We start from the raw sequence: 23,579 nt of genomic DNA, 5'->3' as shown, positions 1-23,579 counted from the left end.
TATCCAAAGAAAAGACTTATCATTTTTCCCTTTTTCCTCGTTTCTGTAACGACAAAAGCAGAGTAAACGTTATGAAACTTGGTCAAACTTGACAAGTGGAGGTACATTTTTGAAAGAGAAATTTGGATTGTGATCATTTTTCAACACTTCTTTTTCTAGTTTTAAACTGCAGTCTTATATTATCGGATTGTTAAAAACTAGGCATATTCGCAAAATAATCGTAGATTGTGAAAAATAAGAGGCTTAATCCGGGAAACGTGTTCGACTTGCAAATTTTATCTATTTTACATGTAAACGTTGTTAAGGGCTTGATACGAATCAAAAGACAGAATTCCTGGAATTCTAGGAATCTTGAAAAAATTAAAGATTATCCAACAATATTGTCTGAAAAAGTAAATGTTACCGATTGACACTCGCAATTTTGACCACCCAAGAAAATAAGATCTGAATCAAAGAAAATCCTATGATTTACACAGGAGCGAAAACACACCGTTCGTCTCAAAACTCGCTAGATTCATGATTTTATAATCCCGAGGCTGATTCACTATCTCTATCTGGTTAAGGTAACAACAACTCATTTGCTAATGTGCCAACGGACCTGAAAACGCAACAGTTTCAAGGTAATGCAAATGTAAAAGTAAATTTGGTGAACATCCTGCTATGCTCTGTTAGCATCATCAGATACGTGTATACGTACAACATCCAGTATGAAAGTGAATGACTAAGGGGGTGGGTGAATACATGGTCTGTGTTATCTATCTGCTTTGCTCGTCTTCATCTCCCTTTTCTCGTCTACTTCTGAGTGTGTGCACTGCGGAGTGTATGCGGACCGTCAAAGTATCTTCCCAAGTAGAACAGGCCAGCTCTTGGTTTCCTACCATCACCGCATACGTCGTCCATCCATACTTCTGTACTCAGCCCGATACCAGGCAATGGCAATGCTCCTATGATCACCATTGCTACCAACATCATTTCCTCCTGGTTCCGTTCTCCCCCCCTTGGAATTGCAGACCGAGCGAACTACCGTCCGTCCGTCCGTCCGTTCCTTCGTCGGTCCATCCTTCTATCTGGTTCGTATTTGCCGTCTTCCCACATCAAGGGGGATTCCGCCCGGCATTGGGAAGTAGGCTCGCACTATCAGGCCAAGAACCGAGACCGAGGATTGTAATGGAAAGTCTCTCTCTTGTTCCTGGCAGTAACTTCTCCTGGAAGAGGGTTAAGCATAGCTCCTTGGTTGAATGTGTTCTTGTCGATCTTGTTCCTGCTTCAGGCACCACTTCAATGGGTTGAGGAGAGCGCGCAAATGTCTACTTCCTGAGCTAACCAAGACGAAGTCCGGACTCCCCAAGACCTGGCCTGAAATCTTCACAAAGGATTCCCAGTTCTTTCGGAACCAAGCCAGGAAATCCAGCCGCTCACACCTCCAAGTATGTTGTTCCAATGTTCCCATTTTATCATTTTAGCCACCCTTGGATACATATCCTCTCCCCTCCAATGAAACAAAATCACCCCATCCAGTTGATGATGCTCATGTTTCAAGTTTGCTTCACGGAGGGCTGTGTGGGATTTTGGTCACTTTCAGCTTCATAGAGCCCTTCTGCATGGCTTAAAAGCATAGATATAGTGGCAAGTCTGGATCTGCGAAAGGCAACTTGCCAAGGAGAAGAGGCCAGAAAGCGTGTGTGTGAGAGAGTGGGCGAGTGTGTGTGAGTACTCCATGAACGTGAGCAAGTCCGGGCCCGACCAACCCTACGATAGTACTGCAATGAGACCGAGAAGTAGGAGGTGTACGAAGTGGAGGAGGTGGTGCTCGAAGAGCGAGCAGTAGAGCTACAGAGCTGCAGGTCACACATCATAAGCCTTGTGTGGAAACGGAGCAGAAATCAACATTGAAAGTGCAAGATGTAACAACACCTTGACTCCCATGACCCACGATAGTGTTCCAGTGAGCTACCATCGGCCAGATTTCGAAGGATCTCGTCCAAAGCGATTGCTGCAAGGTAAGAAAGATCCCTGTTTCCTGACTCTTTACTCTCTCTGTCAAGAGTGCGAGTGACAGGAGCCACCATTTCTACCAAGACTCCCAAGACACCCGGAGAAAGAAAGTGAGCACAAAAAGTGACCATCCGAGGGGGACTTCTCCCTTCACGAGGACCTTTCCTCTCATTATGAATGGTTGGTGACGGGAGTAGCGTGAACGTCAATGGACCGGAGAATCCAATTTGCGAGCCAGTAATGATCTTAAAGATTGATTTCATCCCCCTTTTGAATGACACCCCTGCCGAGGACCCTGGGTGGTGAGAATAGTGGCCAATGGTGGAAATCCATTCTATCTGTCATCCGAAATCACCGAGTGGTCATTCCTCCTATTTCCTTGAGGCCAAGCGAATTGAATTGATCGTAAAGTTTAGCATCCTTTGCGTCAGATTTTGGGCTCAATGTCGCCTTATCTCTCGGCCTCCCGCCCTTATTTGTTCGAAATGGAGCAATCATTTTCCAAAAGCATGCAAATCATCCCCATCCATAAAATGCATTTTCCTGCGGAATGATGACTCTCCATTCCGAAAATCCAATGTGACAAGGATGAGTTGTGTTTTTCGCTCTTCATTTAAATTCCCTTGGCAGCGTTCGGAACCGTATGAGGTCGACGACGAGTATTGTATAGTATATGAGTGCCCCCACAATACATGTACCTAGTGTACAGTATGTATCCCCGCTCGTCGGAATGTGTTAGGGGGTACAACATTTTTCTGCCCACATATGGATGTCAAGCAGATCTCTTGGTGGGGATTCCACAAGCTCTTGTGTCAGTGCGTCAACTTGTTGAAGGCCACGTCAGGCAAGGTGCTACCACTCATATTTTGATACTCAATATATTTTGCACTCGCCCAGAGATTATGGAATTGGAAGATCGAGGTCTCAAAGCGCCAATGTGCTGGCCACCACTGTATTTGGGCAGCACAGATTCCCCGCAATTCGTGCACTCTTGATTGGGGGGATTTTGTTAATCCCACAAGAGCAACTTCTCAAGTGCTTCACTCTCGTCAAGGAGCAACTTGAGTGGGTGAGTTCGTTCTACGCACCCTCGACAAAATGTTGGGGCATATATCAAAACTATTTTGCTTAATTACTATACAATCCCCTATGGATTTGGCCAAGTCCGACCAGTTGCTCCATTCGACTTGGAAACTCATTTTGACCAAGCTCGATAGCGACTTAGAACTGAGCAATGGTTTCAAGAGCTCGTTTATACGTATGCCATTGATGGCAAATCTGCGGGGCAATGCCCCATCTACTAGACATTTAAAAGGCGCTCCCCAAACCAGCTACAAAGGTGTAAGAAAGAGAGAAGACTGCGCCACAAAAGATATTCACTGATTGCACTCTCAGGCTTGCCCCGAATCCAACCCTGCTCCAACTCTCCAACTCTCAGAGGTTAACTAAAAGTCTGGAGCACGGACTCCTTACCCAGTTTTGAGAGTATGATCGCTTCCACAATGGGTTTTGGCTGTCTTTGCATCTTTAATATCTACCTGAGAGCAGAGAGGATGCTTCAGAGGTGGACGCAGTACCCATCTCTCTTTCTCGCTCTACGTCTCCCCTCCATCTCTGAGCAAACACATGTGTATATGGTGAGCAGTCCACACTGTATGTACGTATGTACTGTACATACAGTAGGTATTCTGTACATACGTATACGGTACTCACACACGTATAAGTACACTCGTACACATGAAACTCATAATGGGGTCTTGGTGGGGCCGACACAAGAGGAACAGCGAGGTGCCTCGATCTATTGTGAGCTTGCCAAATCGTTCTCTCTCGCACTATGCACTCAGTTCGGATTCACAGATCCACTCTGATCCTAGTTCAGGTCTTACTAGCCGAAACTCGAATGCTTGTTTTGCATTTTCGGGGCTTCGGTCCACGAGGAGAAAATTAATCGTGACTCCGACCGAATAGGTTACAATCGAGTAATCAACCTGAGCTCCGGTGGACCATACAGGCATGTGAATTTGGTAGTGATGACTGATGAAAGTCGGGAACTTGATCAAGTTTAGAATGAGCCAAATGCATAAATTGCACTAACCCGTCATAAGAAGAGGACAGGCGCCAATTATTCCGTTGCCTCTTTTGCATTTCCTGAACACACAATAGACCAAATGCGGAGCTCTACGTATGTACAAGCTTTGTAACGAGTTTGGTAGTATCTATTTGCTAAGCCAGCCCTGCAGTTCAGGGTGTTCAGCAAACATGCTCCACAAGGCATTCCTGAGCATCATGAACCTCATTCTTGCGACTTCAACAATTTTTGTCTGTAGCTTCCGCAGTGGAATGGGGTTTTGACGGCTAATTGAAGCATTCGTGTTTCGCCATGAGCAAACACGCGTGAAGAAACGGCTGACGACGAGCACTCTCGTTGTTTGAATGATGTGACCACAGGTGAAATTTGGGTGTCTTCAGGGCTGGACACGAGACTCTCATTAATGCCCGACTTCATCTCAAAATTTAGGTGAGCCTGAGCTGTGTCCATATCTTAAGAAGGTAATAATGCTACCTTAGGTATGAGATGAAGGTGAAAGGACGGTGCTCGACATTGTCAGGAGACAAATATTTACTTCGGTAGTTAACTTGCCGGGCTCTGGCATTGGTCAACGCTTGCGTGACAATCATGTTTCGTGAGCACTTGTATCTACAGTTTGGACAGTTAAACCAACACTTTTTGACCTCCATGTTCAACCCGACGTCATGCCATGCCACGAAAATTTGGCTATACACATTGCTTGGGATTGGAATTCGAAGAAATCTTGTCAATCTTGAATGTGCTGACATCTGAGGGATGCTTATCAGATCTCTAATGAGTTGAAACCCCAGCAAATTGTATGGGGATATCACGCAAACTTGGAGGGGTGCTCGTCTTGAGGTCTGCATAGAAGAAACCCTCGTGAATCAGAAAAAAAGTGCCTCAATCGAGCTAGCAATTGCAGCGTTCTTTTATGTTTGTTGATTGTATACCTGGCGTAATTGTGGGGCTTCTGGGCTTAATGGATTCCGAGTGATGGTTTGTCAACTCACTTTGTTCATGTCAAATCCATCTTAGCGCCATAACAAGTAATCACCTTTTTCTAAGAGAGGGTATTAATCAAAGAAAATGCCTTTAAAACAACTTTTAAAACCATGGCTTCGTTTTTTACGCTTATTATAAATATTAAAGGCATGAATGAAGCAGGGGTTCCGTTAATCTTCCTTCGCTTAATCTTGGTCCAATTCCAAATTGATCCAAAACTTCCGCGCGCTCCGTATGGAACATGGTGGAACCAAGTCGCGGAACCTCTCTTGTTCTATGCCTTCATTTGATGGATCGATAGGTCGGTGGTCCCAACTCTGCATGGAGCAAACATTTATCGAAGTACAAAGACCCCCTTTCGTTTAATGTATCTTTCAAGATCTTTTTCGATGGCAACTCTTGTTGTGCACTTAAATACAACTGGCTTGGCATGGGGTTGAGGTGGGTAAAGCCTTCGTTCGGTTGGTTGAACTGGCTGCAACCAGGACCACACAGCCGGACAGGCTTTGAAAGGCAGAGATTCACTAGTCATGATATGCTAGAATCACTTCAACTAACTAGCTTCAATCCATGAAGAAGCCTCGTGGCTTAGATGCGCTTTTCACCAAAAGAGTTATGAATCATGTCCACTCTAAATAGTCGTAGCAATCCAGTTTTCTCGAGACCGGCTTCGCTAATGGAAGACTGAGCCAGGCCTGATTGAGCTTCTCGTGATTTGATCCATCTGATGTCGGAAGATTTGGTCAGTTAAAGCCTTTTTTGGCTTCAAATCAAGAAACGACGTTTTTGGAATACGCTTTCGGAGAACTCGAATTTTAGGAACTCGTTGAGGAGACCGAGTCGTTTTAGCCTCTTCCAAGCCTTCTGTGGAAAAATCCAAAGTCGTTTGTGCCAAGGTTCAGATTAATCAAAGAGCCTCTTTAAGTAGGGTTTAAGAGGCTTGCGCTAATGTGGGACTGGATGTCTTTGTTGCAAATAAGTGAATAATTCTAGGAATTCAGAGAGCTGGGCCATTGATAAAAGGACATCGTTGTGGAGTCTGATTTAGAAAATAAGTAGCCTCCAAGTCCGGACGTAACTTTGATATCACAAATAAACAACGTTCTTGTTTTTGCTCTGCTCCATCCGAAAACTATGGCAAATTGGGACTATACCTACAAAGCATTTAAGGGGAATAATCATGGGGTCTGTACATTCAAACGACTCAGAAGTTGGCGATGATCTCACAAAGTATTCCACTAATCTTGATATGGCGGACGGTACAAAAGTAGTTGATGCTTAGGTTTTTGTGTCGTTGGTGGGGATAAAGATATCAAATGGGACATACTTCTTTCTCTCTCAGTCTCTGTCTCTCTCGGATAGATCGTTTGAAACATGGAAGGGTGAGCAAGAACTGGAAACTGGTGGAAACCCGTTTTCTCTCTTTCTCATTCAGTCGTGTTCCGTCTCTGACACGTTAGTCATTAATGAATGAACAAAAGGCAAGAATTCCTACTCCGAGGCATTTTGCTGGCAATGCGGTGACAATATCGATTATAGCCACCATTAAATTGGTCTCTCACTCCAAGCCTTCAAACCACACACAATCTCGTTGGCAAAACAAGAGACGAGAGATTTCGGTGTTATTATGGCGTATCATTTCCATTACCTACCACTACCAAAGTGCACCATAAATGGTCCTCCCCTCTATCTGATAACACCTCATCCTATGGTCACCTTATACACTCCACGACGACGCAGATCGACACTCCGTCACCCAGTCGAGTGGTAAGTGCCTTTACCAGCCATCTATCCATCCGTTGCAATGCTAAAGGGACCTTTAAAGATCGGCCAACCAACCACCAGATGCTTTTATTTCGATCCAGAGTTGGTGGTAGAGATTGGTATTGGCAAACCTGTTTGTTCATGGAACTTCTGCCGTTTTTGCAACAACAGGTTGGTTGTCTGGAGGCGAATTTTAAGAGTCATCGAGCCATACCAAATCAGTGTTGAGACCACAGACATGTCTACAATCTAGATGAAGGTTATTCTGTCTTGATCAAGAAGTTAAGTAGCTAAGCTCTATCGATTTGAGAGTAAATGCAATGTTCTTTATTGCTGTTTTCGGATCATTTAAGTTCTCTGAATGCGTAATTGTGAATAGAGTAACACATAACTGTTTAACATATTCGGCACTAACTTGAGAAGAGGTAATATTTCAAAGAGCGATGAATCATTCTTAATTGAATTTTAGGTGCGATTTAATGGCGCACTTGGTTTCATGTCGTCAGTCTCCAGTAGTGAGATATGGTTGACGGCCCATGGTTTAGCCAACAACCACTTTTCCCACCCATGAGAACTTCATTCAGGTCGGCTCAGTAGTAGAAAAACTCTGACAAAAGATCCCTTCACAATGAGGACAACCCCGTGTAATCAGGTGACACTCTGGTGCCCAAAAGCATATCGAACATTGGCTACTTCTCTTTTGAAGTGATGTAATCCCAGGCTTAAATCTCAGTCAGATCATGTATTGTGAAATATGTCGCTTTCGCTTCGTTTCGAATGTAAATCTGGGCCAGACCCTTCCTTATTTTTGAATACATCCCCGGTACTCGCCTAGTAATAGAGTGAGTGTGAATGTATGGGAGAATATGTGTATATGTACACAAAGGATGCAAATCAAATGTCCGGGTAATTATATACGGTCGCACAAACGGGGATGACCAAATGAAGCTTGAAACCACCCTGAGCTTCTCTCAAAGAATCTATAAGGAATGAAGCCTCGGGGAAAGATCGTACATAACTTGCCAACGGCCATGGAATGAGTTTTAATCAACTTCGAACAACCACCAGCGGTCCAATCAATAATGGCTGGACTCTGTTTGGACGTCTTTTAGGAGTGTGCATATTATTCAAAAAACGTGACTTTACTTTGCTACCATTGACAAATAAAAGATGGAGATCGAACCGAGTCGTAAATCATCTATACTGGCACCATTTTTATAACATTGAGTAAAAGACAAAATACTCGAATATAGTGTAAGGATACTCTCGAACCAAAATATTATAGGTTGTGACTTGGAGCCAATCTTAGGGCAGTTCTTCAATGCCCAGGTAAAAACGACCTACTGAAGGAGGTCCCAAGTTCACAAACATACTCTCATATATTGACGAAGTATGCAACAATGAGACCCGAGGCAAACAAGGGCAATTACTCTTCTCCCGGGGATCCAATGGAGAAGAACGATGAGGAATTTCACCTATGAGAGCCACAAAGGAAGCGAAATTGTGAACAAGCTAGATTTCAAATCGCTCTCCGTGGCATTGGCATGGACTGATGTCCCATTAAAATTTGTCTCTGGAATTCCTAATAGTGGTCATTGCATTTCTCAAATGTCTAAATGGAAGTCGACGACGACATTCCGAAATTGTTGCCAGTCATCAACTAGATGTTGAGAATCCAAGCCAAGCCGCTGGTAAACACTCAATGTTTCTACTCATAAAACCTGTATTTCAGGTGTTTCTCCATTAGCTTGATCTTATTGATTCAATTAATCACAAACTCCAGATCACAACCGTTACTCATCGGTTGTTTGCTCAGGATGTGGTGTGGGAACTGATTCACAACGTGTTCATTTTGAAATGGATTTCCCATCACCTTTTTCTAGCGGCTTTTCAAGTACATCAAAAGAATAAAAACTCTGGGTGCTCTCATTCAAAATCCCTTCATGGAATGAGGACAAAAAGTAGTCCCTTGCTTTACCCTGGACTCAATTTGAGCGAGTCCAGAGGACATTAATCTTTGGAATATCCGTTGATTTAATCATCCAAGCCTTCAATCACGACACGATTTGGGTCCCAATTAAAATTTGTGGGATGTGCGTAATGATCCTACTTTTCCCTTTTCGCCACATGGCTATTATTGCCGAGTATACTTTTTGGCTCCAATTCCGAAAATGCAACAGCTCGGTCGTGCTTCTAAAATTACTTTTCCAGCCAAAATAGACATGGCCAGATTTTTTCGAGCTCGAAACGAAAAGACGGATCAAGTTCTCGACTTTGTAAACTGAGAGAGGCTTTTTCTTTAAAACACTTGCACATTTTTACATGCAGGTGGAGATCAACTCAAGGGCGGGTGGCTTAAAAACTACAGAAGCTTGATGACGACGATGATGATGATGATGATGGCTTGAAGGATTTTTCTCAAACATGACATTTGTCCATCAAGCTGGCTAGAAAAAGAACTTGGATTGTTCGTTGATGGAACTGATTACGTGCACTAGTACGCTCGGATGAAACACCTTCAGACTCACTTTTCGAATGTTCATCGTGACAGCAGCTGCTCTAAGTCTGCCGAATCTTCTCAAAACCATATTGTGAATTGAGTGTGCAGTGGCGTAAAGTCTGGGAAAATGTCTGTAAGAGCGTTTTCCAACAACATTCGTTCGCGCACATCCAGGATCTAGTACGTAGTAGTAATACACGGAGTTGTCTAGCACCTTCCGAAACGCACATCAGCCGTGTCTTGTTTCGTTCAACCAGATATCAACCATCATTAACCTCGACCGAGTAGTGAACGATCAACTTGGAAGCTCGCTGGGGTTTTCGAATTGGTGATGCATTTCATTCCAACCTTGCCTTATTTGTCATTGTGTGTGGCGTAGTTTTGAAACATAGAAATAATTACAAAACGAGGAGGGCGTGAAACCGCAAAAAACGCAAAATTCGTGTCATATCGTCGAACACGAATCGCTTCGAGGAATCGTCTCGCTCACGAGTCGAGCGCAATTTAAGAGACTCACTAGTTCTCTCCTACCGTACTACAAACGTAGATGTACGTAGAAAGAGGGCATGGATGGAAAGCCAAAGGTAAATTGTTGCCCAGGGAGTCATGAGTTGTTGTTGTACCATCACCAAGCTACGATAACAAAGAGCACAGCCCGCTTAATTTTGGTGTGAATCTTAGCCCAACCAACCCTGAAGATCTATGGTACCAGGTTTCTTACTCTTCCTTTATCTACAGTCTACACCCTCCAGAGGCGTCGAGTCTGAAGTTTAATATGAGATTTCCTCACCACTGGGATTGAGTGGAGTCGAAAAATAAATAAACATTCCGGAAAGTAATGCATTGGGACGCTCTCGTTGTGGGAACTACCAAAATATGCTGAGGAAGTTGCTCTGATGAAAATTCTCAGAGGTCACCGCATTATCGATAATGCCCATGACTCGGAGGGTACAACAAACGGTCACAGCCTCGGCGAACGATGTCACAATCATTTTGTATTTGACAGAGCTTGTTGAAACATGTCTGTATAAAAACGAGCTAATTCATTGAGCTCACTTTTGTATCTGTGTGGAATGCAAGTTTTTGTGACACTTGAGAGAGAGAGAAAGAGAGACCTGGTCTACTACAAGTGGGAGTTATCCACGCCAAGTCAAGTCCCCCCTTGGGTGAAAGACAAATACAAACATGAGAATAGTCCATGTGTGTGATCCAGCACTTTTCTTGACGATTTTTGTCTCTTCATAGTCAGAAGCGTGCGCAACAAACACAGTCTTACGTAGAAATGAATATAAGGCCATCAAGATGGGTCGGAGTAGAGGTTGGGGTTGACCCAGACTTCAGCGATGCGAAAAAGATCGTCCACTCCGTTGGCGTTTTCGAAGGATTTCAGCACGGGGTTGACAAGGAGTGGCAACGCTGTAGGAACACTTTCGGCCTCGATGAGCTTATCGTTGGGTGCATCGTAGATTAAACTAGCCACCACAGTTTCGGTGGCAGAGTCGGAGAAGTGCAGATCGTCGTCAAAGCTGTCCCCAAGGCCGTGGGCGTGACTGGACCGGCCAATCTTGCCGACAGCGTCCGCCCATTTGAAGTGAACATTGTGCTTACGTTTGGATTTGTGCGAGCGCTTCCGGACAGGCTTGGGGGATTTGGCACTAGTTATGAACGGTACATGGGGAGATTTACTCCGGGATCTTTTGACACTTTTCTCCACCTTGAGCAGGTCATGGTGGACCTTAAGGCGAATGTCCTGAAGGTGTTCCTTCTTCAGTTTGGCTTTGCCCGCCAGGACCAACTCTCGTTCTAGTTTGGCTTCAACATTGGCCCGTTGACGCATTCGCTCGCGTTGCTCCTCCTCGTGACGTTTGATCTCTCCGGAGCGACTCTTCTTGATCTCGGATCGGGTAATGGTTGCGGTTTTGGTCAAGCTCCCGTGCAGCTCGTCGTTGGATCCAAAATCATTATTGGCGCTGGACAGCCCACTATCCCGCAAGGACGAGTCTTCGGTTTCTGTGGGATGTGACGAGGTCGACCCCTTCACGGGCTCAGATCGGGCCTCGAGCCTCATCTTGGATACGAATGAAGACATCCAGTCGTCCACTCGGTCCTTGATCTTCTCCTTTCTGGCCGTTTCATCGGCCTTGAGGTCGGCTTCTCGGACCAAGCATAGGATCTTCCACCGCCGTTGCACTGCATCCGGATTGGTTTTCACGGTGGTATTGGGAGTGACGTAGGTCGGATTGACCTTGTGCGAGTCCAAGATGTTCTTGAGTCGATTTATGCCCTTCTTATTGTTCGTTAACTCTTCCGAGGCAAGAAGATTGTCAACCATATCGGTCCCAAGTCAAACATCGCGAATTGCTCAGATTTGTTTTCACTCACGATTTGCCGCACCACTACTCACTCCTTTATCAATGTGAGAGGGATAGTCCACTTTTCCCCAATATGTGAGGAGCTCCTCTTCCAGCCTAAAACCTCCTCGCCACGATTAATTGCCCTCTTGTTAACTCGATATCTCGCGAAGACGTAGAAAGAGAGAAGGCCAAAGCTCCTTCTATGGCGGCCTTTGACTCTGTCTTCGTTCGGCCCCGTTCGCGACTTTTGTCTCGCTTTTGTGCCGACGTTTTCCGCCGTCATTCTCATTCAAACTGAGATCTTCCGTCCCAATCACGGTCCCATGTTCCATTTCTAAAAACGAGGAGAACATGGAGGGAAAGCCGCGCCTTTGGTGAGGCCTTCCTGGAGCTTGCGAGACTCGTAAAAAGATTTATGACCGCGTTCAACAAGCCTTTCAAGAAGTTTACCTTTTTTGAATTTACTACTAAGTCCGTCCTTCATTAATCAGATCCACCTACCAAGAAATGTAACTTTTTGCCATGAGCTAGAACCTGATGAAGCGTTGCTAAGTTTCAAATCTCATGCTGAATTCATTTTTGAATCGAAATTGGGGATTTAATTGAATTATGGATCCTCTAATTTAGATCTTGTCAGAAGACGCCTTCCAGATCTATGACCTATGAGCAAGAGTAATGAATAGGTCCTTTGAAAGTCTTGCTTGGACGTCTTCAGCAGGGATGGGCTATTGTTCTTCGTTTTCGATCAGGAATGACTGGAAATATCCATGATTGTTTTCCTTGTCACAACTTTCCCAAAACAAAAACTTTTTTGAACAGCCTCCCCAGCCAATGAGTGCTGCTCAGATTCATAAAAAATATCCCCACATGAACGGATGAAAGAGGTGGATTGAACCAAGTGCTACAGTACTTTGGTAAATTGCTCTCCCAAACCTGTACCTCCACCCCGGTTTCAAGGTTGGTAACTCCAAATGATGAACTGTCACGAGAAATTCTGAATACATGGACCGACAACCGAATTGCTCCTAGTTCTTCGACCAAAGTACTCGAGGAGCCTCCTCTGGTATCCAATAAATATGGAACCATTTGCGTACTACCGAAGCGCATTGTAGATTCGAAACTTAAGTGCCTTGCAATACAAATGGAAAGTGCCAAAATGGTTCTTATTGAGCATGTCGACATGGAAAGTGGCAACTTCTATTTCGCCGAGCTTCGGCTTCTTGTTACTTGCCAAAGTATTTATCCAGTCGCTAAAAGTGTTGTTGGCTCGGCTGAAATTGCCGTCATTTCAGTCACTATGGGGGCTTGAAAAAAAGTCAAGAACATTGGCATATGCCATACTTGAATGCAGTTATGTTGTGCGTCATCAAGAAATTCGAGACACATCTATATCAACAAAAAGCGGGCTTTAACCAAAGAGTCCATACATCTCAGAACATAAAGATCATGACGATGTTATGATCGCGGCATGAAACATTGGCAAAGCTCGAGTGTGACCAAATCTGATCCATACAGAACGAGTTATGTGGCATTGTGCTAAAAGTGGAAACATTATGCATACTCGTTACACTGTTGGCCAAATGAGTAATAACAACGTCGCTCTTGTTTCAACAATCCTAGACCTTCTATTGATGAAGAGTATGATAAGGTTGACTCGTTCACAAAGAAACCCATGAAAATGACCTTGCTGTTGACAGATTATGATTTTTATGACTAACTCGTCAATAAGAAACAATGTTGTTGTTCAGAAAAAAGCCTTGAAGCTTCGACATAAACTTAACACTTGACGTGATCCCTAGAATTGGATTTATCAAATCATTTTCCCAACAAAAGGGTCTTCGACAAACTTGCCGAGATATGTTCCCCCATAAAATGCACGTTTGCGAAAAATATGATGAACAAAATACTCTCTGTTCGACTTTGAAATGGAGATCGAATATCAACTATGATTTACGAATGAAGTCCACACACTTGTCCTCAGCTCAAAACGCGGATAGAGTATCTTTTTGTGTCAAAGAGTTGCAAAAAAGAACCCTATGAAGTTGTCCCACTGTATGAAACATGTTCATTTGACACCGCTTCGATTTGATTGGAAGAACGTTCCGAGACTGAAGTTTGTCGATTTTCGGTTCACGGGAAGCAACAGGCCAGAATTAATGAAGTTCCCGTCACGGAAGCGATTCCCTTTGAAAGAACGCCTGTGCGCATAATGAATTTATGAATCCTAAATATGATGGCGTGACAGTTTTGCCAGACTTAATGGACACCTTCCCTTTATTGCATTGGAATATTCGTGATTTGTACTCCAACGATTCCAGGACGTCTTGTTGACGAACGATAGGTGGACCATTAACAGAGCATTTTTTTCTAAACAAAGTTTGGTTGTTCTCTACCGCACTTGCCCGTTTCAAAACATCGGACTCAAATTGGACGCATTTTTGTTTCAGATTAACATGGATGACATGGAAGAACTGGGCGATCAGGTCTTTGCCGCGGAGGCCATAACAAAGAAGCGATTGCGGAAGAATCGTAACGAATACCTAGTCAAATGGAAGGGTTGGAGTCCCAAATATTCAACTTGGGAACCTGAGGAGAATATCCTCGACCCAAGGTTGATCCAACAATACGAGCGGAAACTGGTGTTGGAGGCCAATGAGCGGAAGAAAGGCCGCAAACCCAAAGACAAATTGGCCGTGAAAAGGCCGCGTAAAGACTCTGCAAGTAGTGATGACGAAACTGTGCGAAAGAAACCCGCAAGTGTTCCATACATCTCCCAGACATTAAGCGGGAGAACGCCCAAGCCTCCTGAACGTTATCAAGACTCGAAGAAATCTCGGAATCGTCACAAAAGCAGCAAAAGTCGGAAAGGGTCGGATGACGAGAGCGACTTATCTTCGGAAATATCGCGATCCTCTAACCTTCCAAGCCCCCAATTGAGTCCTCAGTTGAGTCCGGCTTTGTCAACGGGTTCGGGGAAGAAGATTCCCAAAGTCGGGATCACGATCCGGAAAAGCCCAAATTCCGATCGGACCTTTGAAACCCATCTCCTTGGGGGAGACGAGGAGTCCGAAGAGGAGATCGAAATAGACGACGACGAGGAAGACGCCTATGAGACTTTTAAATCCACTCTCAGAGACGAACACTCGTTAGAGGTCAAGGCCAAAAAGGCGGCCGCCATAAACAACAACAATGGCCTCCACCACAGCCCGTTCCATAAGAACAGTAACAATAGTAGCAAATCAGTGTCCAAGTCGTCAGAGAAGAAATTAGACCAAAAACTCTCCAAAAGAGCCACAGTGTCCATTGAGAAGATGGCTAAGCCCATGAACGGCTACAATGGTGGCCTGGATAGTGAGTCAGATTCAGAGTACGAAGTTGAGCAGGTGATCGAACTTCGAGAATGGTTCCCGCCGGATTTTTGGAAAGCCCGCCTCCCAGAATCGGAACGGAAGGTGTATTTCACTGATGTGACCGTTGGAGAGGATTTCACGGTGACCATGAGAGAAAGCTGCACTAGTGAAGGATTTTTCAAGGCTCTATGATATTAGAGTGGTGGCTAATAGCCATTCCAAAGAGGTTCCCATTTTGGCCATTTCCGCGCCATTTGTCAGCTGATTTTCTTGAATAGATGCAGAGTCCCAATTGAGGAACGGGGACTCTTAGGGGTGCGCCCTTTTTTACAATGCTGGAAATGTGGTCTTTTTGACCTGATTACTACAGGTCGAATGTCTTTCATATATTCTTCTCATCTCTGTCCGCTTCAATTTGATAACATATTAATTATCCTTCTTGTTTAAACCGTGGACGGCTCAACACTGACGTAAACCATTCCCAAAACCGGCAGTCCTCGTAAACTCGTAAATTATATTCAATTTATTGACATCTACCGAAAGTTACCATGGAAGCCTGCCAACAGAATAAAAGCTTTAATTTCCCGTTATCACACAAGATGAATTTTAATGAATACACGACGAACCTGTATCCCACAGTCGGACTGCGACTTCCTAATTTCATTGCCTTTGTTGAATCAGAATAATATTGTTTTCGTGCTAAGTATCCCAGATGAATCTCACGACTATTAGTTAATAAATATCAATCTTGTTCTTGGATACTTGCATTATTGTTTCATACAAGGGCAATCATGGACTAAATGGGTAATTAAAAAAATCATATTAAACTGTTACGTAGGAACCAAATTGAAAAAAAATATACTGATTTAAATCGCAATCTCGTCGGTATTTTGCATTTTCAAAGTTGATGGTGATAAGTGAAGTGCCTTTCATTTTGGCCAGAATTGGGGCAATCCTTTTCATTGGATACAACGTTGCATGTAGTATACAAGCAATGGCCTACTTTCTAAATTTGAAATGCGGTTTAACAACGTTATTCGCACTTGAGAGCCGAAACTAATTCAAGTTGTTTGTCAAAATTACCAAACTTATCTTAAAAACTATACACTTCACATGGTTCAACAAACAAGCTCGTTATCATTTTTCAGACGTTTTCAATTAACCCCATCCGAGTATTGAACAGCTTTTTATGTGCTTCATTTCAGAGAGTGAAGTCAGCTTGTATTTTGCATTTTCAATGTTCAAGGTCTTAGTAAGGACATCCATTTTGGCAAGAATTGGGGCAACAAGTGAAAGCGGGGTAAAAAGACCAGTGTATCATGCGAACCTAAAAAATCCGTTTGTTTTACGATGAAAAATAATGGGCATTTAATAATGAATGTAAAAAGGTGCATGTTTTACCCTAAAATGACAGAAGTTTTCTCCACGTTTCCATTAAGCCATCTACTAAAGAGCTTCTACAAAAATCAAAATCGGCTTGGGACCTGTCTGTTTCGACACTCTCTGAAAGACCTGGCGAGAATTCAAAAACTTTATAAAACCTGTAACCTTGAGGGTGGAAGGCTATTTTAGTGGCCAATGATAACGGTGGGCACAAAATGTGGACAAGTTACAGCTATTTTAATACTCATTCAGGATATTTCATTTTGGTTCTTGAGGAGGTTAACACTTACCAAATTTCATATGAAGGTGTTGCAAAAATAGATTATGATTTACCTAGACATAGTTTGTTTCTAGGTTGTGAAAATAAGCTAAAATAATTTTGAAGAACATATCAATGAACAATAAGATGGTGAAAAAAAAAGTTATAATTTGTTTGGTAATTCAAATATATTGCTAATTTTCAGGGCAAAATATGTTTCATTATTATTTTTCACTAACTTGTTGCCCTTTGGATTGAGTCTTGTCTTGATATCAACAAAAAATAGAAATTTCAAAGCAGACTCATATCAGCAACTTCTAAGCAAGGTTCACAGTTGAAGTATTATTAAATCATGAATGGTATCTAAAATCAATACCATCATTGTTTGACAATCTAAACTTACCGCATAGTGCAGAATAAATACTATACATCTTCAGTTACTTATCAATGCCAACCAAAATATGCGTTCTTAAGAAAAGATCCTTCGTTTTTTTCGGGAAATGCCATTCAAGAAAATGATTTAGAATCTTAAATATTCCCAAAAATTGTCGGTTTTAGATACTTATGGCCTTATATTATAATTCGATAAAGAGTTTTTGTTTAAAAATGATCAGAATAGTTTAAAACTTAATCTAACCTTTAAAAAAACTCTGTTTTCGATCCCTAATGATCTATCACACTTAAGGCTAAAATACTTGATTTGCTTTGGGATTCAGGATTTTAACCGTACTTAACCCAATCAAGATTTAATAGCAAGTGCTAGTGGACCAAAACTGGAACAATAAGCTTGTTATCTTTCAGGTAACTAATGCATCTTATATATACGGAGAGCGATGTTAGTACTTCATTCACTTGCAAACAAGAATCTAGTTGTGGCATGGACGACGCCAACCTTAGCATATGTAACTCCACCAAATGAATCGAAATACTAAAATGGTAAATTAAAGTCCATTGACGTCCACCATAAAACGTATAATCAAATCTTTTTTTGGTTTTTTTTCTCCAAGACTAGAGGATTTACTCGTCATAAACATCAGAAGTCATAGTTCAAGCTGGAACAATTCCTTTGATCTGATCCCGTGCCCTTCTGCTTTTGGCTACTTGCTTCCTTCATCGTCATTTCAACTACTTGCGCCCGATAAAAAGCGTCTAAAAATGTACAGAATATGTTATTTTTTGGGACCATCAGGCTCTCAATTCATGAGTGGGAAACCTACAGTTGATTTAATATACGTATATATGGTATGGCTTTCGATAATGGGTGAGCACAATTCGTTAAAACTTATAATTGTTATTAGTTACCAGTCTAGGCTCCGACAAAATGTGTTGTTTCTTCGTCGAGTAGAAATTTCAGAAGTTTGAGGGTTCGGATGTGCGAAAGACCTGAAGCGAGCGATTGGGAAGAAAACCGGTTAGTAAAACTATTTCAAACTTTTGCTCGACATACAACCAACATTTTTTGTTCGATTTGAGACTCATTGCCATGCGGATCTTCGTCGTTCTGGTGAGGATCGTCGGTATAATGGAGGTTATTCACGTCTTCGTTAGTTTTGCTGAATAGAGTTTGATTCTCATGAGAGTAGCTCTCTGCTCTAGTTGGTTATCAGCATAACACTTGATAAAATAGTTTTTATGGCAATACGCCCATACGTGGAGTTGAGGGGGTGGTCCTTTCCTCGCTAATTGGGCGACAGTAATCTCGCAACCTTGATATAAAATTATTCCAAACTCTATAGAATAGTTCCATCTTTTAACTGTCAATGTATGGTTCCCTATTGGGCAGATATAGTTGGTTTTGGGATCCAGAGACCTTTGAACTCAGTTCTGGTATCCAACCTTTCGCACCTTCTCTGAATACTGGACGATCCCAACCTTTCTAACTTCTCCCAATACGAGTGCTCTCTCATATCCTCAATGTTCCTAGTAAAACATCTTTGTATCTGCTCGAGCTTTTGCAAACCTGATTCAAGATGCGGGTAAACAATCGACTTGTACAGAGTAAGCATCGTGATACTATCTCTGGACTTTAACGTGCGATAAATCCAACCACACATTTGAAAAGCTTTACCCACCTTCAACTGGATATGCTCATCGAACTTTCCATTATTTTGGAGGACTACACCTAAATCTTTCATAGATGAGACCTGCTCAATATACGTGCCTCCATTAATACGAGTGGAGTATTTAAAAGAGTTGACCTGAAGGTCATTGAGCGGAATTTCATTCCGTTCAGGGCCATATTACACTTAATAACCCAAGAATAGATTATTTCTAGATCCTTTGCAAGGCTAGTTGAATCTTGGCCATTCCTACCAGTAACTAACTTTGTATGGTCAGCATAAGAAGAGAGACTGGCAGTGATACTAAGCTTTTGAAGCGGGGCAACGAATATAATGAAAAGGAGGGGCATTAAGATGGAGCCCAAATGGGAGAGGCATATTCAAGATGCGGGTGAACAATTGACTTGTACAGAGTTAGCATCGTGACACTATCTCTGGATTTAAACGTGCGATATATCCAACCACATGTTTGAAAAGCTTTACCAACTTTCAACTGGATATGCTCATCGAACTTTCCATTATCTTGGAGGACTACACCTAAATACAGTGCCAATAAGCAAAAAGTAAAGTAAAGTGGGCGTGTCAAACTACATCAAGTCCATGAAGAAGGAAGCTATGGATTTATTTGAATTTTTTGTACTTAATCATAGATGTTTCACAGCTTTATTTTTCGAAATGGCCACCTCTTGCGCGGATCATGGCCTCCAGCCTGGGCCTGAAGGCCTTGCATGTCTTCTTGACGAAGTCCTCGGACATGTTGGCCCACTCACGCTCCACGGAGGCCTTCTGGTCGTCCACGCTCCGGTGAGAGGTCTTGCAGGCCTTCCTCTCCACTTCGCCCCAAACGCCATAGTCCAACGGATTCAGATCCGGGCTGGACGGCGGCCAGATCGTCCAGGGCCAGAAAGCTGGAAAATTGTCCTTACACCACTCCTGGGTCACCTTGGACTTGTGCGCCGAGTCCTGCTGCCACACACAAGGAGTGTCTGGATAGTTGGCATCAAGCCAATGCTTGACAACATTGATTAGGACGTCCAGGTACTCCTTGGTCCCCACCTTGAGGCCCTTCGGGAACCAGTAAGGGGCATCCTCTTCCCGTCCGACGCGACCACGCCGAGCATCATGGCCGAGGCCGGGTACTTCGTGGCATTGATGAGAGGGACCTCGTCAACACAGTAGGCCAGGAAGCGGACGTTCTGGCTGTTTCTGGTTTGATCCACATTCCAGTTCTTCTTGTCGGAGAAGATCCAGACTGTGGATCCGTTTCTCTTCAGCCAGCTCAAGATCTTGGTCCCCTTCTCCACCCTTTTGTCCTTGGAGGCCTCAGTCAGAAGTTGACGTCTTGTTCTGACATAGGAGCGTGCTCCAAGATCCCCAATGGACCTGCTGACGGTGGACGGGCTCACGGCGAGCTCCTTGGCGATATCAGAGATGCTGCTGTTGCCATCGGCGGCAATCGCGGAGACCACGTTCATCAGGAACTCGTCGGACCTCTTTTATTGTGTCCTCCACTCCCTGGTTTCCTTGCCAAACTCTCGCCATTCTTTTTCATCCGCTTTATTTTGTACACGAGGTTCTCGGAGCAGCCCACAATGTCCACGATCATTTTGAGATTGACTTGCGCGTCAAGCAAATCTCAGACCGCTACCGCAAGGCTTCCATCTCGGCGGCGTTTGAACTTACAAAGTTGAACCAAAAACAAAAATTGTGGTTCTTTGATGCATTCCCGCGCAAGTAATTTTTTAGCAGGAAATTCAAGACTTAATTACAAAATTAGGGTAATTAAATCACTTTACGTTTTGCTGATTGGCACTGTACTTCATGGATGAGACCTGCTCAATGTCCTTACCTTCATCATCTAACAGTGAAGTGTCTCATGGCGTCAACCCAAAGGTCATTGAGCGGAATTTCATTCCATTCAGTGCCATGTTACTTGCAGCAATCCAGGAGTAGATTTGGTCTAGGACCTCTAACAGACAACCAGAGTTCTGACCATTCCTACCAAATACCAATTTTGAATCATCAGTATAAGAAGAGATACTGACATTACTACTATCAAGCCTCTGAAGCGGAGCAATGAGGAATTTTAAAGGAGTTGATTGAGCGGAATTTCATTCCGTTCAGGGCCATATTACTCTTAGTAACCCAAGAATAGATTATTTCTAGATCCTTTGCAAGGCTAGTTGAATCTTGGCCATTCCTACCAGAAACTAACCTTGTATCGTCAGCATGAGAAGAGAGACTGGCAGTAATACTAAGCTTTTGAAGCGGGGCAACGAGTATAATGAAAAGGAGAGGACCCAAAATGGAGCCCTGAGAGACACCAGACTTAACATCATGTATGTCACTAAGGGATCCCTCAACCTTAACTAATTGTTTCCTACCACAAATGAAACTTCTTAGCCAATTGAGAAAGTTGCCTTGGATCCCAATCTCATGGAGTCTATTCAACAAAAGGCCATGATCAACTTTATCAAAGGCTTTTGTCGTAATCGTGATGTTTATGATGGGAGCTATCCAAAGATCTACATAGTGAGTATCAATCGGTGCCTAAGCCAGCCGGTACTGGCCTCTTCAGTGTGTCTACTCAACGGGGGTTTGGCGCCAACTTTCCGGAACAAGCTCGAGAACACAGTTTTGCCTATAAATAAAGCTCACTCTATCGCACTATCAATGAGTCGTAGAGTCATCCTCAAACACGTACGTTTGTCTTTATTGAACTACCTATCGTATCCAAATAAATATATCAGTCTAGTCCCGGTTATCTTAGTAAATCTGAGCAAGTAGGGGTAAATCAATACATGGTCCTTCGAGCCGGATTGCGGCTAGCACTTGTGGCGATTTATTCTGCGGGCTTGGATTGCTGAGATATTCTCGGATTTAGGATATCTGATTACAGTACTTCGTGAATCAAGGGGGTGAACCCTTCTGGAAAGGGACAATTCGACTTGTGAAGCGAAATAATTTATCACTGTTCAAAAGCGCCGCTCCTGTTGAACGGAAGGGCGTGCTCTTACCGTTACTCTGGGGGTCTAGAATAAGCGTTGCGCTTGGACCCAACCCTGTTGGTTAGTAAGGAAGAGCTGTTCAGGTGTTCTAGATTTGTTCTCTGAAGTTCTGAAACTTCCAGAGGACCAGTAAAACCGTCAAACCAAATTCTAGAATAAGCAAGGGTCTTGGGAGTCTTTTGCTGGGAACAGTTTGTTTGACTTTGAAAACCCATTTCCTTAGCTCAGAGTTGAGAATCTGCTTTTGAGTCTGGAGTATCAGGTTGTCAAGCTACGTCACCTAGGGCGCAAGCCGGAGGGCTGAGTCAGAACAAAGTTGTGAATAAGAACTGTTCAGTTAGAGCCGAGGCCATTGCCTAAATAGGGGCTACCTTTTTTGTACTCTGAGTGAGATCCCCAGTTTTGAAGATATTCGTTTCTGATTGATGGTATTTGGAATCTCAGCTTGAATTCGGAATTTGTCTCTTCTGAAAGCTTATCTTTCCAATTGATCATTTTCAGATTGTGTTCTAATTATGGCCAATTCCGACCAAAACCCACCGTTAGACCCAAACGACGAGCGTTCGGCCCCTCAATCCTTCGAGCCACTTGCTACGTAAGAAGTGGAGGTAGGCCAAGACGCTGTGTTCAATTTCAATCAAGTTGAGATGACGAACGAGTTATACGCGAGCCAGGCGGAGTTGGAAATCGTCGGGCCAATATGGCAGGATGCGATTTGCCAAGAAAACCCGCTGGCCTCTGCCGACCAAATCAAGGCGATGTTGGCCCTCAAGCTGCAAGAGGCAGCGTATTCAATTCCGGTCAGGCGTGTGGCTGAAAAGGGGTTCAAGGATGAGGTCGCCTTGTGTCAAAGAACCTTGGATAGCCTTCGTCGCGTCATCCTAGTCCTGCAGAACAAGGAGGGGTCTGATCTAACTGCCCGGATTGAATTTTTTCAAGCCTCTGCCACAATCGACGCCATGAAAACTAGTCGGCTGCCTAATCTGGAGTCATGTTTCCAAGACGTCACCCAGTCGTGGTTCAAGCCGTCTCCAGACCCGCTCACAGAGACGTTTTCGGATTTAGCTGACAAGTTTTCTCACTTGGCGGCCCTTCTTGATTATGAGCGGACCATGAGGCCCGCTATGAAGGAGCCAAAGGAGGACTCTGATACGACTGTCAGTCGGAACGCCATGACCATGGTCCAATTCGATGCGACCAAGCTCATCGGCAAACGATTCGGTGGTGATCTCCGCAAGCAGAGCGTACTCCAGAACTTTTCGAATTGGAAGTCGTCTTGGGTGAACCTTGTGAATGAAATGAAGACTCTTCGTGGCTACAATTCAATAACGTTGTTCCAGAAGCTGAAGGACAGTTTGGTGGGCCCGGCCCACGTCATGGTGTCTAAGTATTCTTGCGAGTCGGTCAACTCGTACGACGCTGCTATGCAGGATCTTCTGGACAAATTTGAAGATCCGATTGAGTTGGCCGGCTCTTACATTGCTAGCGCAGTTGCTCCTCACGTTTCTCAACCAGAGCATGCAGAGGCCATAGGCCACGCCTTCAATGCGCTGCACAATATGAGGGACGTGTTCGAGAGGGCCCAAGTTGGCATGTACGACTTTGCCCTAATGAGAACTTTCGTGACCTCAATGTCATTAGAGGCCCAGGCCCAATGGAAAGGTTACAAAATGGCCAAGAAGCAAGAGTATCGCTTGAAGTGGGAAGCTGCGTCAAAGGCTGGTGATTCCCTGCCAGAATGGAAAGAAGGAATGGTCGAGTGTCATGATCAGTTCCAGGCGTGGCTGAAACTTCAGACGGTCAGAGTGGGTCCACCCACAATTGCCTCTGAAC

At 43.8% G+C, this 23,579-nt stretch overlaps 2 protein-coding genes across 4 annotated transcripts; both read left to right on the top strand.

Annotated features, from left to right (window-relative positions):
- The first annotated feature begins 1,736 nt into the window (after positions 1-1,736).
- On the top strand, positions 1,737-15,795 carry LOC131893238 (chromo domain-containing protein cec-1-like). Of its 3 annotated transcripts, none has more exons than XM_059243213.1 (2): positions 1,737-2,000; positions 14,134-15,795. In XM_059243213.1, exon 2 carries the CDS (start codon positions 14,140-14,142, stop codon positions 15,226-15,228), a length of 1,089 nt encoding a protein of 362 aa, XP_059099196.1. In that variant the 5' UTR covers positions 1,737-2,000; positions 14,134-14,139; the 3' UTR covers positions 15,229-15,795. The 3 variants fall into 3 exon arrangements, with proteins under 3 accessions (XP_059099196.1, XP_059099197.1, XP_059099198.1); XM_059243214.1 differs by lacking the exon at positions 1,737-2,000 and adding an exon at positions 6,452-6,835; XM_059243215.1 differs by lacking the exon at positions 1,737-2,000 and adding an exon at positions 14,005-14,027.
- Positions 15,796-22,023: 6,228 nt separating this feature from the next.
- LOC131893045 (uncharacterized) lies at positions 22,024-23,579 on the top strand (the record flags this gene model as incomplete). Its single annotated transcript, XM_059242965.1, is given in 1 exon segment — positions 22,024-23,579. A coding segment is annotated over 1 exon segment (1,186 nt), but the record flags the coding sequence as incomplete, so codon positions are not given.

Source organism: Tigriopus californicus, chromosome 2 (genome assembly GCF_007210705.1).
Source record: "Tigriopus californicus strain San Diego chromosome 2, Tcal_SD_v2.1, whole genome shotgun sequence".
Lineage (NCBI taxonomy): Eukaryota > Metazoa > Arthropoda > Copepoda > Harpacticoida > Harpacticidae > Tigriopus > Tigriopus californicus.
The sequence above is the reverse complement of the archived record's forward strand: the minus strand, read 5'-3'. Positions and strand labels throughout refer to the sequence as shown.